General features: G+C 54.4%; 5 protein-coding genes across 7 annotated transcripts; 3 read left to right on the top strand and 2 right to left on the bottom strand.

Moving 5' to 3' along the window:
• The first annotated feature begins 1169 nt into the window (after window positions 1-1169).
• H257_03738 (hypothetical protein) lies at window positions 1170-3217 on the top strand. The gene is made up of 5 exons (XM_009827957.1): window positions 1170-1744; window positions 1823-2190; window positions 2277-2361; window positions 2460-2613; window positions 2666-3217. Exons 1-5 carry the CDS (start codon window positions 1196-1198, stop codon window positions 3094-3096), a joined length of 1587 nt encoding a protein of 528 aa, XP_009826259.1. The 5' UTR covers window positions 1170-1195; the 3' UTR covers window positions 3097-3217.
• A 196-nt stretch (window positions 3218-3413) lies between these two features.
• H257_03737 lies at window positions 3414-8646 on the top strand. Of its 2 annotated transcripts, XM_009827955.1 has the most exons (17): window positions 3414-3599; window positions 3662-3896; window positions 3987-4052; window positions 4109-4206; window positions 4269-4357; window positions 4413-4509; window positions 4600-4735; window positions 4802-4816; window positions 4880-5053; window positions 5108-5550; window positions 5597-5936; window positions 6006-6611; window positions 6662-6925; window positions 6970-7139; window positions 7200-7503; window positions 7581-7922; window positions 7972-8646. In XM_009827955.1, exons 1-17 carry the CDS (start codon window positions 3460-3462, stop codon window positions 8500-8502), a joined length of 4050 nt encoding a protein of 1349 aa, XP_009826257.1. In that variant the 5' UTR covers window positions 3414-3459; the 3' UTR covers window positions 8503-8646. The 2 variants fall into 2 exon arrangements, with proteins under 2 accessions (XP_009826257.1, XP_009826258.1); XM_009827956.1 differs by having other exon boundaries at window positions 3662-4052.
• Window positions 8647-9846: 1200 nt separating this feature from the next.
• H257_03736 (hypothetical protein) lies at window positions 9847-11394 on the top strand. Its single transcript, XM_009827954.1, has one exon. It carries the CDS (start codon window positions 9871-9873, stop codon window positions 11359-11361), a length of 1491 nt encoding a protein of 496 aa, XP_009826256.1. The 5' UTR covers window positions 9847-9870; the 3' UTR covers window positions 11362-11394.
• A 243-nt stretch (window positions 11395-11637) lies between these two features.
• H257_03735 (hypothetical protein) lies at window positions 11638-13243 on the bottom strand. The gene has a single exon (XM_009827953.1). The coding sequence runs from the start codon at window positions 13234-13236 to the stop codon at window positions 11695-11697; it is 1542 nt and encodes a 513-aa protein (XP_009826255.1). The 5' UTR covers window positions 13237-13243; the 3' UTR covers window positions 11638-11694.
• A 19-nt stretch (window positions 13244-13262) lies between these two features.
• H257_03734 lies at window positions 13263-16941 on the bottom strand. 2 transcript variants are annotated; one of them, XM_009827951.1, is made up of 11 exons: window positions 16714-16941; window positions 16568-16647; window positions 16429-16504; window positions 16154-16371; window positions 15979-16095; window positions 15828-15908; window positions 15580-15759; window positions 15445-15522; window positions 14888-15399; window positions 14017-14597; window positions 13263-13952 (listed from the first exon to the last, which is right to left on the bottom strand). In XM_009827951.1, exons 1-11 carry the CDS (start codon window positions 16919-16921, stop codon window positions 13405-13407), a joined length of 2679 nt encoding a protein of 892 aa, XP_009826253.1. In that variant the 5' UTR covers window positions 16922-16941; the 3' UTR covers window positions 13263-13404. The 2 variants fall into 2 exon arrangements, with proteins under 2 accessions (XP_009826253.1, XP_009826254.1); XM_009827952.1 differs by having other exon boundaries at window positions 13263-14597.
• Window positions 16942-16964: the final 23 nt, after the last annotated feature.

The raw sequence follows: 16964 nt of genomic DNA, 5'->3' as shown, positions 1-16964 counted from the left end.
ATACCGCGTGCAGCACTCAAATGACACTGGCAGTGCATGTTCCTAGGACTGGAGTTGGCTTATGTGCATTTTGCTGATTTGAATATTCGTTCAATAATGATTGGATCATTTCATTGGAATATTCCCATTTGCAAAATCACTCTCGTGTACTCAAAGTACCAGTATTAATAAGTACTCTGAGTATAATAATTAGTACAATACAATGCTACCATCGACAGCCAGCGCCATTCCAATGAAAACGAGTGCATCACGACGGGTCAAAACACATCAAAATCCCCATTGTTGCCAATCACGTGGAACGAGAAAGCACGAGTGACAACACGATCAAATAGTTCGATCAAGCATCGACATTTCTATTGTTCATCGAATTTTGGGTTAAAATAACGACGGTACTAGGAAGAGGCCCCAAGTGCTGTAGATACTAGTACATCGACAGGAATTTCCCTATGTAACGCGAGGAAATCATGGGGCCGTGCCTACAGTGTACTAGTACTATTGGCCAAGTGAAGCAACGTAGCTAGGGTTGGCTACTGTTTAAATACCGTACAGCACTCTCGTACTGTAGTCGCCCGTATGCTACGAAAATACCGGTACCGTTTCATGTAATTCTTGCTTGGTGCGATACAACTACACACTAGTACTACTACGTACCGGTAGTATGAAGGTGCAGTACGTAGTTGACTTCACGTGCGCCCCACACCAAAACGCGAAGTATAATTTCCACCACACAAAATACAAGGATGATGCTGGTTGGCACGACGCCGTTGCAGTCTCGCAATGTGGGGCTGCTCGCGGTCTATGCAACCAGACTTTAGCGGTCGTAGTAAACCCCAACACCAAAATGTCTGGAACACCACTGCTTTGTGCCAGCAAGTGGCCGCCTTTGGATCAACGACCTCTTGGTCATAGCATGAAGCCCGCAGGACGCGACAGCTCAGGCGGCATCTCAAAGAGCTCAGGACGAAGGATGAGGACACTCCATGTTGTCATCGCCCATCATCATGATTGTGTGAAAGACGTTACCAGTAAACGAAGTTTTAGAGAGTGCGTGGATCGCATGATTTCAAATTAGCCTTGACATTTGTATGCTGGCCTGAGAGTGGCCCCATTGACACTCTCTCGCGCACGTCTAGATCCAGTCATGAAAGTATGTAACGACGTCCTGTTGGGGTCACACAAAAGCAAGTCGCGACGGATGCCAATCGTGGAAGCTGGGTCCAATTTCATGAAGTGCCGCGAATACGTCGACGTGGCTGTTTCTATCGTTCAGGATGCCATCGACCACCGAGAAGACTGGATAGACGACGCGCGGCACGATGACAGGGGGTGGAAACTGACCGTGAACAAGCGCAACATGCAAGTGTTTCGGCACAAGAGTAGCCCCGCCCTACTTCCTTCCGAGAGTGCCGCTACCATGCACAGCCAATACCGTCAACCATCCCCTCACGGAAGCTCTTCGACTAGCAGCAATTCCGCGTCGTCGTGCACGTTTCTCACCGTGGGCTACCTCACCACAACTATCGACGAGCTCCACACCGCGCTGTACGCCACAACGTCCGTCGACGATCAAGTCATGCATTCGCTTCTCCTTGAAAAGGAGTTTATGACGTCGCATGTGCTTCAATCGCTCACGGAAACGGCCCCACCGTCGCTGGACCCCCACCTTCCTGACTTTTGCGGCATCAAGTACATCAAAATGCGCAGCCGATTTGGCATGCATCCTCGCGAAGCAGTGTACTTGGAGGTACATATTCGTTCTGTACATATTCCGACGACACGAGATTTCCACTCACGGCACACACACTATCTCTCTCTCTTTCAGTACCTAACCCTGCGCGAAGACAACACCCTCGTCAAGGTCGTTTACTCTGTCAACAACTACCTTCCTCTCCACAAAGATCACCATCGCGCCGTGCTCCGAGACGTGTGGCTGTTCATGCCTGCGCCCAACGGCAAGATTCAAGTCGTGGCCAAAACGTTTCACGACATGCCCGGGTCCAAGCTCCTCAACACGGACCAGTCCGCGCTCAGTTTTTGGTGCATCTACGATAAGCTCACGTCGCTGTCGTACATTCGCCGCCTCTTGTCGTCCACGGGGGCCTTGGGCGGACGCAACTCCGTGTCAGAGCTCGCGCGATCGCTGCCGGCCACTCTGGAGTCATTTCAGCGTGCGGCCAACGGTCATCCCAGGTGCTGCAGTTCATTTCCCCTGTCATGTGTGGTGGTAGCTCGACGTACAAGACCAGGGCTCGGTTGTTTATGTCGTGATGTCGTAGCAATGTGAGGTCACACTGCCAATGTTGTCGGCGGAAATTCACGCTCTTTCACGGCAAACGGTTCACGTGCGCGCAGTGCGACATGGTACTAACTTCCCTTGTCTTCGTTGGCTATAAACAATATTGAAGGTAGTAGTGTATCATCTAACTGCACTATTGCGTTCGGGTGGTTGTGTTTCGTAGACAATGTGCTCCAACTGCCATCTGCGTGTGGTGTACGCTGTCCAGGCATCGCTGGACCCGACCCCACTGGACCAGCTGCATGCTACCGCCATGACCGTCCACAACAATGTCATTTGCCTAGTCTGTGTCCACCGCAGCAAAGAAACGTTTTCAGGTGCATGCATCCACATCGTCGGCGTCGCTTACGGGATTGATGTGTGTGGTAGATTTCATCAAAGTCAAGGCGCCCGAGATCGACGACGATGCGTGGGAAGCCGCCCAAGGGAACAACGTGGGGGGGCGATTCCACACGTCGTCGCATGCGACGTTCAAAGACGCCACAGTGTCGTCGTACTCGACCGAGGGTATGCGGACACCGCCCCCCCTCACCCACCACTTCCACACAGCCCCCCATCCCCATTCGAGGGCGGGGTCGCTGCCGGCGTCCGCGGCTGGAACTACCCACCGAGAAAACGACGATGTGTTTCAGGAAATGCGCAAGTCGATTGCGATCCAGGAAAGCATCTTGTCGGCCATGCGCGCGAGTTGGCATGGGCACACGGAGCAGGAACAGTATGTCCAGCAGCAGCCCCATCAACGGCCGTCAGAATTCACATTTGACCGGGACAGTGACCGGTTTGAAGAGGTGGTCGAGTAGCTCGAACGCACCACCTTACTGTAGATACCATACACAGTTGAACATGCACAATAACTTGCCCAGCAAGTACACTTTGAAGTACACGACATGCGACATTGCGATTAATCACAGATGATACCTCGACACCTACTAGTAGTACTCGGACTATCTGTTAAGCTTACATGTACTGCAGAATGCTGTCACAGTACTGTACTACCGGTAGTACAGGAAGTTATTAATACTAGTAGTACTGTAATATTCATAGATACGAACTGCAAATTCATAACGTTAGTACTACTAAACTTACTAGTAGTAGGTCACTGGTCTTATCTGGAACCGCAACAGAACCCCCGAAAGGTCACGTGCAGATTTGTCAGCGTAGCGATGGCGTCACCAACACCAGACTCGGTCAATTCCGATGCGATCACGCTGCCCAAGGAACTCCGGTCCGGCGACGATGCTCAGCGTGTGGAAAGCGCCACGTTGACGCGAGAAAGCGGGGCCCACGAAGCGTTTGCTAGGAGGTAGCGCCTGCCTATTTTTCCACGATTGTCACCACCAACACAACAACCCACATGAGCTACAGTCGCATGGACGGGTTCGTGTACGTCGAGACCCCGCCGTACATGCATGTGCTGGATGGGCATTGCCGCTTCGAGTTTGAGATCGGAACGTCTCCGCTGATGGTGGTGCTGGGCCATCCCGCCAGCGGCAAGTCCGCCTTGTTGGTTAACTGGGTGCACCAACGACTTAAGAAGCAGCAGCCGGGTCCGGAAGTGATTTTTCAGCACTATTGCGGCTGCTCGTACGAAAGCGTCAAGGTACGCACGCTGCTGGAAGTGGCTCGTTGGGTTGTATCTGTCTATGCAAACACCGTCGCAGGATATGACATGTGGATCATCGAACTGTAGCTGTCGGTGTTTCTATTTCGATTAATGGACCACCTCAAAGCCGCGTTTTCCCTTCGAGACTTTGAAGTACGACAACGCACTGTAGTACGAAACGATGTAGTTCACATGTGGTCGGGCGGTAGTTGCCCCATGAACACGAAGAAGAAAAGCTCAAGTTTTCCCTGGCGCGGTGCTTGGATGCAGCGAACCGCACGACCACTCAAAACGGCAAGCGGAAAAAGTATGCTCCAGAAATTACATATAAAGAATTGACGTCCAAACAACCTCTCATGGTATCCCCAGCATCATCATTGTGCTGGACGGCGTCGACAACTTGCGCACCGAGGACGGGGGCGAGAGCTTGTCGTGGCTGCCCAACACACTACCCCCAGGTACGACGCTTGGGCATATTTCTTGGGGGACCACACGATTGAAATATGCAGGTAGGGGTGCGAATCCTAGTCTCGGCCACACGTCCCCCCAAAACCACCCAGTTGGCCAGTTGTCGATGGATTGTACGGAAGGACTTTACGTATGACGCAGAGTACGTATGTGACAACGTTTCGCTGGACCTTGAGCGAGGGATATCGCAAAACCAAAACAACAAACCTGACTTGCACGACTTTGGTGGTAGCGACGACTTGCTCTACGACGCGTCGCTGCCTCCAAATGCAGCGGACACGCACTGTGTCAAGGAGCTGCGTCGACGCAATGCAGGCTTTTTGGTTGTCGAGCCACTGGACGAGCGCATGTGTACAAAGATCATTCATGTAACAACATGACGATAATCTTTCCGTCAAACGACCGTCCAACTAATCAAGAACGATGCTTCGTAGGAGCATTGTACTCGCGTACGACGAACGATGCATCGCTCACAGTAGGCTCGTTAGTATTCTCTCTGACTCTGGCTATAGAATACACCACGGGACCTCGCGTCGGTGCACTGTATCTTGGACAGCAAGGGCAGCAGTTGTCCGTTGTACCTGCGGTTGGTATTGACCATGCTCGATCAGAGCAGCCACCACCCCCAGCCTGAGTACCTCCAGTCTTTGCTTTTGCACGCCAGTGACTTTCCATCGCTGTATGAAGTACGTTGCTATCGTCCCTTAACTTGCCGTCACGCTGTGATGTCCGTGTTCCAGATGGTGCTGCAACAGTGGAAGGCCATTCTGCTCGCAGACCTCGTCGACACATTGGACCACCTCACGTGCAAAGCGGCCGCATCGGTTGACCTGCCGCCGCAACTGGACCGCCCCGACAGCCGCAAGCGCAATAGCCGCCGCGATTCTGAGCACATGACGCTGGTGGCATCGCAGTTGAGTCCCGAAGAAGACGAGATCAATCGCACCAAGATGCAAATGGAGCGGCGGGCGCTCTTGGCCCGCCACGCGCTGTCGCTGTTCACCGTGTCGCGGTTCGGTCTGTCCGAAAAGGACTTTCACCATCTCTTGGAGGATGCCGCCCCTCGGCACATTCGCACGCTGCTGCTGCAACTACTCATGCCCCACCTCATGGTCATCTACCGAAAAGACAGCGACGCGGTGCTGTACGACATTTCCCACAACCAGCTGCGCCTCCTGGCTCGGTACTTTATCGATATTCGAGGTTGCCTTTGGTTGATCTCTCTCTAGGTATGGCTTCTTGAAGGACGACGGCCTTCGCCACGGGTACCACAAAGCGATCGCGTCGTACTGCGAGAAGATGCCCACGTGCCAGCGCCGCATCGACGAATTGCCCGTCCAGCTCGAATGCTGTGGGTTGTGGTCCCAGCTCCAAAGCTGTCTGGTGGACATCAAGATGTTTCAACTGTGGTGGCACGAACGCAACCGCCAAGACTTTTTGGCGTACTGGAAGACGTTGCGGTCGTATTTTAGCACACACGACCCTGTGGACGACTACATTCGGTCGTTGGACGAGTACATTGAAGTGGAAGGCCCGTCCACGGAGCAACTGCTGTCGCTTTTCCTCACCGTTCGTGATTTCACGATCCGTTGCGATATATGTAGTAGTAGTACCGCCTTGTGACTTGGTATGGTGTAGATCACAGAGTTTCTGCGGTCGTGGCAGCGCAACGACGTCAAAGTGAAGCCTGAAATCCACATGCACCGCCCCGACCCCCCCCAACTCAAAGAGTTCATCAATAGTCAGGGCAACTTCTCGCTGTCGCACCTGACGGACGTCGAATCCAAGCAGATTCAAGGCATTGTCGACTATCTGTGCCCCCACCATGACGACGGGTACTACGTCCGGCGGTGGCTGTGGACGCAATTCCCGCTCATCGCTGTGTCGTTTGAAAACTTGTTTCTGAAAAAGTTCACGTCCGACGCGCTGGCAGCGTGGTCGGGCGTGGGGGAGATGGATGGCGGGGGGGATTGCCCCGTGTCGCTGCCATCTTCGGACAAGCCAAAAGACAAACCGACTGGTGCGTCCCCCAGCAACAGTTGCAGCACCCACAAGTCATCACACACGATTTTGCCCAAGTCGATTGGCGCGGCCATCTGCGAGTCGCGCAAGCGAATCCTAGCTCGCCACTCGCCCAAGAAGAACTCGCAGGCCGTGTTGGAACTGCTCAATCCTGAAGTGTCGGGGGCGTTTGAGTTTGGGGACTCGGGGAGTGAGATATCGCTGTCCATTCCAGCGCTGCGGGTACGTCCTGCATAAGAATGTTGTTTTTCGTGCCCACCTCTTGGTTGTAGGACCAACTTCGAGACCTTCGCGCGCGCTATGACAAGCTCAAGTTTATCTCAAAGGAGCGCCACGATGCGCTGCACGTGCTCGAGTCAAAAGTCAACGACGCTAAAGCGAACACGTCGCACCAGCACCAGAACTCGCGACTTCGGGACGAACTTCTCGAGCAAATTCGAGTCACGACATTGGATTCGACCCACGGACGCCAGAAAAGTGATTATTACAAGTCCATTTTGCGGCAATGTGAGACCAACCCCGCGCGCGATCCCAACGTATGTTCTCGTATATATAAAGGCATCAATTGAACGTTTTGTAGATCATCGAGTCGTCCGAGATGAACGTGCGAAAAATGAAGCAAGACATCACCGATTTGCAACAGAAGGCCCAAGTGATTGGGTACGAACGGCGGCTAGCGGCGATTGAAATCCCCAAACTCACAACCGCCATCCAAGAAAAGCTGCAGATTCACCAAGTCGCGCTGAGTCGGTACGGTGTGTGTCGTCTTTGATAGTAGGTGTACACTTAAGGGGGGATATTTGGGGCCAGGTTGAAGTGGCGACACCTGCAAAACTTTCGCCAGATGCAGTGGGAAACCAAATTTCGCATTCGGTCGAAAGAAATGAAAAAGCAAGCCGAAGGCGACTTGAGTTCGGCCCAAGAAGAAGCGATGGTCGTCCGGCTCAAGGAAAAGGTCGAGCATAAACAAGAGGCCAACAGCTTGCGCGTCAAGAACCTCCAGGACCTCAAGGTGTACAAGGGCAGTGCGTTCATGGACGACGGGCTCCTGGGGGTCCTGCGCCATGTGGGGATCAACGAGGCAGACCAAGTGCTGCTTCGGTGGTACGACCAGGTGTGTTATAACCCTCAAGCAATCCCCTAGGGACGCGTTGATTCTAGTATTACTACTAACGACGTGAATGTTAATAGTTTGAGCACGCGGAACAATTGGACGCAGAGCAAAAGGCAGGGGAAGACCAAGTGACTGCGTGTCGACACGAACTCGAAGCCCTGCGGCAGGAATTCCAGAACCTCAAGCTCGGCCAAACAACAGTCAAAGCTGGGAAAACCCCTGCATCGTCTTTGACGGGTACTTCCAGATCCGTGGGTCTCTTGCCGACGGCATCCATCGACGGGAATGGCATCCACCACAGTAGTTCTGGCAACTTCAAAGGGCACAATCTCAAGCAAGTGGAGCAGCGGTTGGCGGAAGCGACCGCCGTGTCGCAGCAAAAAAAGCAGCGCGCGCTGCGCCTCAAGGGGTTGTCCGAGGTATGGTACATGGCCACATACGTATCCTCCAACGGACTGCTTGTTGTAGAACCTCCACTTGGGGTTGTTGCACTTGGCGGTGATGCTGGGCGTGAAAGCTTCGCAAGGAATGGACTCGATCATGCTGGCGAACGCGGCAGAACATAGTGTGCGTGGCTTGATCGGGGAGGACGGGGGGTCGGGGGCCCCGTCCAACTTGGCCTTGCGGAAGAAGAACAGCATGCGGAAAGGCATCACGCAAACCCAAGCCCCCGTCCAGCGGAGCGCCGAGGACATACAACGATACAACCTCCGCGTGCGCACGTCCGTGAGCCCCAAGAAACGATTTGCTGGGGTGGAGTGCCATGGGGACGAGAATGGGGACGACTCGTTCTCGGATAGCGACGACAGCGACGCCAGCGGCCACGGCGAAGAGGCTGTACGAGAACGCGCAGACATCAAGGCCAGCTCGGTGACGGAAGTGCGAACTCAAACCGGGGGCAAACGCCCAGCCAAACGGCATGGCAAGAAGAAACCAACCAGTAGTCCATCAGGCGCGACGACTGTGGTGGCTGCGATGGCGACGAATGCAGCTGATTGAGTTAGAGATGACTTGTCCGTACCATCTCGACATCATTGCCATATGGACCGGACGTTTTAGTTGACTTTGCCTTTCGCATTCCTCGTCATGGTGGTCTATACCTACCTAACGTTACCTGTAAATCAACTTTCGATTTGTGCGAACCTCGCAGAGTGTGCAAGCCCAAGGAACTGAATAACCATGAGAACATGGCAATGGCCGACGCCTCGCCGACAATAGCTCGTCCAGTTATTCATGTGCTGTCGTTGGAATCGGGGGCTTACAATGTGGTGGCTTAACGGTTACTGTTGCAGCAATTTCAGCCATTACGAGCCTTGCAGCTTTGTTTCTAAGCTTAAGCTTCCTTTGTACTGCACGAAGTCACTGTTGATGGCATCGAGCCAGGAGGGTATGTTTTGCTCACTGTCAGTAACTGTATCTTCGTTGACATCTAGAGTTTGCAGAGAGAAGTGTCGTTAAACGTTGCCAATTCAACCTTTCCAAGTGATGTTCAGATGCAATAGGGTATCATCCTCAACGCCCCTTCAACCCCGCCTCTGTACTCAAGAAAACTATGGGACAACGTTCAATAAATCTAGATACCGTTCAGCCAAGACACCGTTCAAGCAAATTTTCTTCCCGTAACCCTGTACCCCGGGACTTCGACCTACCTACCCCACATACTTCGAAGTATAATGCTAAATCCCCGGGGTTAAGACTTGAGGTGGTCAGAGTACAAACTTTGGCCTTATCATCTAACTACCGTAGAGTTTACAGTATTAGTTTGAACGGATTTCAGTCTTGGCTGAACGGTATCCAGATATATTGAACGTTATTCGGGGTTGTCATGCACTCAACACTACAATGTCGCACTCACGGCTGATCAATGTCAGCACTAAATTGGCCAATTTCAAAGCACCATTGTACCTTGTGTTTCAAGCGGACTTCAAAGTTGAATCAAAACATACGAATGTTACTAACGTGACCATTGTTAACAAAAGAAGGTGGATGCCATCATAAGATATCCAATCCATTCCCTTGTATAAGCTGTTATGAGAAGGCCTGTGTTTGTTGCGATCGTTGGTCCATTCAGTTGAAATCTTTTTACGTCAAGTCTTTTACACACTGTAAAACAAGGTACTACCTAGTACAATGTAGTGGTCATGTTACATTTACAGCAAGTGATATCTACGCGGTGTGGTTTGTGCGAACAAACTTTGCGCGCACATCGGATAACAATTCAATTCGTACTGATATAAGGTATTTATCTACCACGAGGATATTGATAACAAATGTAGGTTAGTTTCACTCGTCATTTGGTGACTCTCACATTATTTTGCCATCATGTCCCATTCAGAGTTGAATCCGCCTTCCTACTTACTGTATTCGATGGATCCGCGCCGCCTGAGTATCGCCGACTTTCTCGGCAAGTACACCACAGGCAGCAGCAGAAATCGCAACACTACGGACATGTCCAATCCTCCGCCGTCATTGACTACGGTCTCCCCGATAAGTCCATCGCCCGAGGTGGCGCCGCCACTGAGTTGTTTCACAGACGACGTGGCGACGATGCCAACCGCCAAGTTGCTGCAACACGGCGAGCAGTTCGCGAAGTACTTTTTGTCGCAGTGCGGGCGAGCACGACACGTGTCACGTCGGTTGAGGTACTCGACGTCGAACGGACGAGGCGAAGAGAAGGCCAAGGACGTATACTGCAAGTACGACGCCGCGGCCAAGACGTACTCGGTGCACGCTGTCACAGAGATCCAAGCAGGATTGAAGGAAGTGTTGGAACTCCTAGCTGGGGACATCGATCCGACCTCATCTCGGCACGGGTTCAACGTGTTTCTATGGCGCGTGTTTGGGTCGGCGTTGGACTCGGCGACGAACCTTCGTTGCACCAAGGAGCGGCGGCGCAAGCGGCGCGTCCAGGACTGGATAGGCGAGCCAGAGGAGTGTCCTGTCCCGACCACCGACAACAACGACGACGGCAGTGACGATGAAGGCAGTGACGACGATGTCTTTCTCACCATGAAGAAGATCAAGCAGTCATACGAAGGTGCCGCCGTCAAGCAAACAACGTTTGTCCAGTCCAACTTCTTCCTCCGCAAGTCCAAAGCCGAGTGGCTTCTCCTAGACTACATCCAGAAACGGTCCGACTCTTCCATCGTCCGCGTCTTCAAGTCGGTCGATAACACGACGTCGTACCCGCAGCTGCACCGCGGCAAGGTAATTCCTCGGCACACCCGCATCCTCTTTGGGTTCCACATCGAAGAGCTGTCCTTCCACAACGGCGGCGTGTGCCGCGTGACGTTCTTCGGGTCTCACGAAGCCACCAAAGCCACCCACGCGAGCCACCGGCTTCTTCAAAAGCTTGGCGAGTCGCTGCACACGATTGACCTGGCCGTCCTCCGCAGACGACTGGGGCACAAAGCGCAACTGTCCAAAGCGCTGCCACCCTCTGCCGCCCTGCTCGGGGACATGTGCGTCCACTGCCGCAAGTTCACGAACGGGATCGTGTGTCGGCTGTGCGCCGGCCACGTGTGCGCCGTCTGCTCGTCGATTGAAGAGGTCGAAGCTGGCCTCCACAACGTGTTTGAGCTCCGTGTGTGTGGCCCGTGCGTCGAGCTCACCAAGCAGCGCCACCTCGCCAACATGAAGCGACAGCAACGGCAGCAGCAGACACACCCGCCCTTGTATGTGCACCCGATCCGCGACACGTCGCCCCTGCTCGTGGTCGTGGGGCTGTCCCAGCGCGGGATGTTCCGCATCAGCGAGGCCACGCTGGAAGGGTCGTACCATGACATGCTGGATGCCCTCCAAACAACACCTTCGTCTGACGACGACGCGGACGACAACATGTCGTCCAAGTCACCTTGACATAATTTACAACACAATCCCCGCTAGTACGAACTGTACGTATGGCTCAAGGGGAATTCAAGCGGAAATGGAGGGGGGATGCGGCTGACATGAATGCCGAGGTCATCATGAGGGGGGCATGTATAGCCAGGTACGAGTAGCGATGGGGGGCTCAGCATGGCATCAGTCCATGTCCGGGAAAAGTCGTGGTAGAACATGGGGTTCGCTAATGGGGGTGTATCGTGGAATGTGGTGAAAGCAAGGGGTTGGCTGGCTCTCACTACGACATATAGGATCTGCACACGAGGGGGGGGGTCACTCTTGTTTGTAAGTTAATATATGTGTGGCTCAAGGTCAGAACGGCTTTGGAGGGGACATGGAGCCATAGCTCCCGGTCTCAAAAGCCAGCAAGTGGGTGTCGCTGTCCCCCTCGTCTTCCTCGTCTTCCTCGTCGTCGATCGATACGAATTGGCCGTACTCGGACACTTGGCGTTGCAGGCTAAACGTGCGACTGTAGGCTTTGGCTTGGATTTCATCGCCGCTTGGAAGGCAAGTGAACACGTACGCCCACACTACACCCAGGACTAGACCGTAGAGGGTAAACACCCAGGGGAGGGGGGACCCATTGGTCCGCGGCACGACTTGGCTTAGACTCCATGCAAGCCACGGCCCCACAGCCTGTCCAAAGTAGACGGCGCCGCCAAATAGACCGATTAGCAGTGACCGCGCCTCGGTAAAGTTGACTTGCTCCAAACTCGTCAGTGACAGCGGCACACCGGGTGCAATGGCCAGGGCCGTGCCGGAGCCGAAGAGAACGAGCGCAATGCCGTCAAGACTCCATAACGCTGTGGTCGAGTCATGGACGCCGGCCAGGGACGGTACACCGAGGCACATGAAGCTGATGCTGAGGCACGTGAGCCCCAGTAGGATGACAGGTTTGCACCCGCACTGCATCGTGAGGTACGCGAACGCGTGATCGCCGGCTACATATAGCAGCGCGGACACGCTGAATCCGATGCCGATGGCAGTGTGTTGGGCGCCGAGGGAGTGCTGCAAGTGCGTGCCTAGCGTGGGGTCCACGAGCCCGAAGCCACCCATGGCCACCGTCGTCACCACAAGACACACGACGGAGGTGGGCGTGAGGACGTCGAGGAAGCGGAGGGGCACCGTGGGTTCGGCGCCCGGCCGAGCGACTTCGAAGAGCAGGCCGTCGGGGAGGCCGTACTCGACAAAGAGCGACGGGATGATCATGAGACACGCGAGCTGGGCGACGCCAGACGCCAAGAAAGGCAACGAGACGCCACCCCAGCCGTACAGGACGCTGCCGATGGCAGGGGCCGTGACGAATGCCACCGCCACGACCAGTTCCGTGATGCTGATGGCATTCGTGACGGTCATTGTGGCTTGCTCCGTGATCATGGAGACGCTGCCGACAATGGACATGCCTGCACCGAATCCTTGAATCCCGCGAAGCGCCACAAGTAGGTTGACGTTATCGCAGTAGGCAAACCAAATGGTTGAGAGACCACTGACAAAGAGTCCAAGACAGATGACGGCGTTGCGACCTAGTCGGGTGGCGAGGAAGGAGCCAGATGGACACGCCACCATGATGCACAGGGGGTAGACGGAGAAAAGCGCCGAGACCTGAAACTCGGACGCCCCCAATGACTGTTGAGCATAGAGAGGATAGAATCCCACGAGCAGCGTCGTGAGTTGGTTGGCGAGAAAGATGATGAACGCGCCGACAGTTGTCACGATGGCAGACTGCCATGTGGGTCGACGGAAGGGATTCCATGGCTGCGACAGCTGCATCAACTTGTCGTGTGCCGCGGCGTTCTCGCACGCGGCGCAAGTGCCGTACTCGCTACTAGGCCGCCGTTCTGGGGTCGGGGGCATGTTGAAAAGTTATTCGCTGCGTTGGGTGCATTTTTTCGTGGCACTGCATTACACTAATTACGTTCCTTCAAATAGTGTATGTCAGTGATGAAATGTTTCGGAAACAACCGTCCAATCACAAGGACTTATCGCCGATTGTCGCACGTGAAAAAAATGCTGACAATACTACTAGATGACGAAGTTGAGCAGCGAGTGCTGGCCTGGCTTTTTGGACGGTACAAAGATCACTTTGCGGATGGTGTGGCCTTCCATGTGCTTGGCAACGTTGGGCTGTTGCAGTGCCAGCGCCTCAAGCGTAGCCGCATCTGCGTCCGCGGGCACGACCAGCGTCTCCCTGGTCTTGCCGCGAATCTGCACGACGACTTGGATTTGGGCCGACGCGAGCACGGCATCGTCATGCGTTGGCCACGGTTGGTCATGCACGTCTGCGTTTGTCAACGTCGGTTGGTCAACTTGCAGTGCCGCAAACAGTTCCGACGCGTTGTGAGGCGCCAGGGGAGCCAACATGACCACGAGAGCGTGCAGGGCGTCGGCAAAATCCTTGGATCCGTGCAAATGCGCCAAACCACCGAGACGGTTGGACAGCTTCATGAGTTCGGCGATGGCTACGTTGAACGACTGCGTCTCATGCAGCGCTTCCGTGACTTTCTTGATCGCTGTGTGGACGGCCACGCGCAATGCCAGCGCTTCTTCACCCCCCGTTTGGGAGTACCGTCCTACATGTCGTACATACACAACCCACATCCATCTAAAGTGCACAGTGCCACTACTGCAGTTTACCTTGTTGACTGGTTGTAGCTGCTGCTGCCAATGCATGGTTGTGCTCGACGACCAACCCCCAAATGCGGAGGAGCCATCTGGACTGACCTAACAAGTCGGCCTCGTCCCATTCCAATTCGTGCGACGGCGGCGCCTTGAACAGCACGAGCAGCCGCGCAACATCGGCGCCATATTGCCGACAGATGTCCTGGGGGTCCACACCATTGTATTTGGACTTGGACATTTTTTCCCACGCAGTGACCACCACGTCGTTCGTCGCGGCCTCCCGCACGGTGCCATCCGCCTTGTCGACGGTGATTTCGTCGGGTTTAAGGAACCGCAGCGTCGACGGCGACTTGTACGTGCGACCTAGGACCATCCCTTGGGCCAGCAGCTGCTTGAACGGCTCAGACGTAGGCACGTCGTGGTGATCCGCCAAGAACTTTGTCACAAATCGCGAATACAGCAAGTGCAAAATCGCATGTTCGATGCCCCCGATGTACATGTCCACGCCGCCATTTGTCATCCACTTGGTCAAATTCGACTTTGTAAACGGCACCGACGTGTTGGACGCGTCGCCATACCGAAGGTAGTACCACGAACTACAACCAACAGTGTCACACATACACAGATTGCTTCTCAAATCCTTGCCACACAAATAAACACTCGGAACGACACAACCAAATGTATTACACAAGAATCATTAAGGATTTAGCCAATCAGATAGCAGCAGGAAACCATCATCAACGTCGAATTAGTGTGTGACTTCAAGTAGTGTGATAACAATCACCACAGCACAACGTTTTATGTACAAAATTCAGTACACAAAATTGACCGATAGATTTGGCGAAAATCAGCACAAAAGTTCACATTTTGGGTAAAACGGCAATACCTGTCGACAAATGTGTCGAGCGTGTCCGTGTCGCGCTCGGCGGGGCCGCCGCAACTCGGACAAGCGCACGACTTCCAGTGCGCCATCCGGGCGAGCGGGGACCCCCCCGTGCCCTTGAGGTCCATTGTCGGATCCATCAGACTCGGCAGTTCCACCGGCAGGTCCTTCAGCGGCACCCCCACAGGTCCACAGACGGGACAGTGGATCACGGGCACGGGCGTTCCCCAATACCGCTGGCGCGACACGAGCCAATCCCGGAGGCGGAACTGCACATGTCGCCGGCCTTGGTTTAGCTCCGCCAAATAGTCAGTTAGTTGGTCGTTGGCCGCCGACGCGGGGAGGCCGGTGAAACGACCACTCGCGACCAACGTGTCGTCGTTAGAGAGCACGACGGAGACGGGGAGGTTGTGATGGGCAGCAAACAACGCGTCCCGGTCGTCGTGGGCGGGGACCCCCATGACAGCGCCAGTACCGACGCCAGGCAGCACGTACTCGGCCAGGTAAAGCGGCACCTACGGATGCATGACGATAGAATTGCACCGACGGAAGCGGCGTACGGATTGATGGGTCAACGGGTGGATGGCGGAGAGGCCGAGCGGCACCCCCGCCGTGGTGCTGCCATTGTTGCGGTCGTCCTACCCATCCACGCATATTTTTCTCAAGGTGCCATCGACGGGAGCGTTGGTACTTACCTTGGAAAGAGACTTGACATGGGCCACATATGCTTCGACTGCCGGCCGCTGCGACAGAGGGACGTGCGCGAGAATTGCAGGCAGAGACTCGTGCTCTGGGGCGAGCGCAATGTATGAGACACCGTAAAGCGTTTCCACGCGTGTGGTAAACACAGTCAGTGGAGTGTCGAGGATGGCAGTCTGTGACACAGTGTTCACCAAAAATATCACGAAAAGATGGCCGACAAACAAGAGTCTTTGGAACTGACCTTGAACTGCACTTGGGTGCCAATGGATCGGCCAATCCAGGCACTTTGCATGCGCTTGACAGCGTCTGGCCACGCTTTCAACTAGCATGTTGCCCATCACGATATATATATATGTTTATGAAGAATGTGACAGGGATGGAGTAGTTAGTACCGAGTCAATGTCGTCCAGCAACGCGTCAGCGTACGACGTGATGCCGAGAAACCACTGCGACAACGAGCGCTGCTCCACTACGGCCCCGGACCGCCACGAACGACCTTGTGAATCCACCTGTCCGTCCATTCAGCAACTACGTTAGCAACGAACTCATAATAGACAGGACACTTACTTGTTCGTTGGCCAAGACCGTTTGATCGATGGGGTCCCAGTTCACCAACGCCTCCTTTCGGTACGCCAACCCCTTCTCTAAAAACTGGAGGAATAGCCACTGGGTCCACTTGTAGTAGTCTGGCTGGCACGTCGTGACTTCGTGGCTCCAGTCAAAGCGGATGCCCAGCGCTTTCATTTGCACTTTGGCTTGGGCAATGTTGGACAACGTCCAGTCGGCTATGATACTATCGCGCTGAGCATGCTACAACGACCAGTGGTGGTGGTGTCACGTACCTGGTGAAATGCCTCGCTCGATGGCAGCATTTTCAGCCGGCAGACCAAAAGCATCCCATCCCATGGGATGCAACACCTGCATACACACGTCTGGGTAAGACACAGAGAGCCAACACGAACATATGGACAGCCGACGTACGTCGAACCCTTGCATGCGTTTGAATCGAGATATGCAGTCGCTAATCGTGTACACGCGGACATGTCCAATGTGGAGTTGACCTGTTTTCAAGAGAACGACAAGTGAGTTGGATGCGATGTAGGAATGCCATGGAGATATATGTGCACCAGAAGGGTACGGAAACATGGACAAGCAGTAAAATTTGGGCTTGTCTCCTGCAGGCGAAGCAGCTGCGGCCTGCTTGGCGTCCCAAATGGCCTGCCACTTCTTGTCCACTTCCTGCGACAGACGCGTTGGTTTCGGTGTCGGGGCCGAGAAGGTCCGGCGGCCAACCCCTGCCACCGCACTCCGATAGGATCGACGCAACAACATCATCTTGATGCACGACAATCGTGATGTCAAAAGGCGGAATTGGTGG

The sequence above is a fragment of the Aphanomyces astaci genome, assembly GCF_000520075.1.
Source record: "Aphanomyces astaci strain APO3 unplaced genomic scaffold supercont1.6, whole genome shotgun sequence".
Lineage (NCBI taxonomy): Eukaryota > Oomycota > Saprolegniomycetes > Saprolegniales > Verrucalvaceae > Aphanomyces > Aphanomyces astaci.
This window is presented reverse-complemented; position numbering and strand designations above follow the sequence as displayed.

Coding starts and splice junctions, on each gene's coding strand:
- H257_03738 (XM_009827957.1), top strand. CDS start 1,196: ATGCCAATCGTGGAAGCTGGGTCCAATTTCATGAAGTGCCGCGAATAC. Junction 1,745..1,822: donor GCGAAGCAGTGTACTTGGAG/GTACATATTCGT, acceptor TCTCTCTTTCAG/TACCTAACCCTGCGCGAAGA. Junction 2,614..2,665: donor CAGCAAAGAAACGTTTTCAG/GTGCATGCATCC, acceptor TGTGTGTGGTAG/ATTTCATCAAAGTCAAGGCG.
- H257_03737 (XM_009827955.1), top strand. CDS start 3,460: ATGGCGTCACCAACACCAGACTCGGTCAATTCCGATGCGATCACGCTG. Junction 4,207..4,268: donor CAAAACGGCAAGCGGAAAAA/GTATGCTCCAGA, acceptor TGGTATCCCCAG/CATCATCATTGTGCTGGACG. Junction 7,923..7,971: donor GCCTCAAGGGGTTGTCCGAG/GTATGGTACATG, acceptor TGCTTGTTGTAG/AACCTCCACTTGGGGTTGTT.
- H257_03736 (XM_009827954.1), top strand. CDS start 9,871: ATGGATCCGCGCCGCCTGAGTATCGCCGACTTTCTCGGCAAGTACACC.
- H257_03735 (XM_009827953.1), bottom strand. CDS start 13,236: ATGCCCCCGACCCCAGAACGGCGGCCTAGTAGCGAGTACGGCACTTGC.
- H257_03734 (XM_009827951.1), bottom strand. CDS start 16,921: ATGATGTTGTTGCGTCGATCCTATCGGAGTGCGGTGGCAGGGGTTGGC. Junction 15,523..15,579: donor ATGTCAAGTCTCTTTCCAAG/GTAAGTACCAAC, acceptor GTGGATGGGTAG/GACGACCGCAACAATGGCAG. Junction 13,953..14,016: donor AGCTACAACCAGTCAACAAG/GTAAACTGCAGT, acceptor TACGACATGTAG/GACGGTACTCCCAAACGGGG.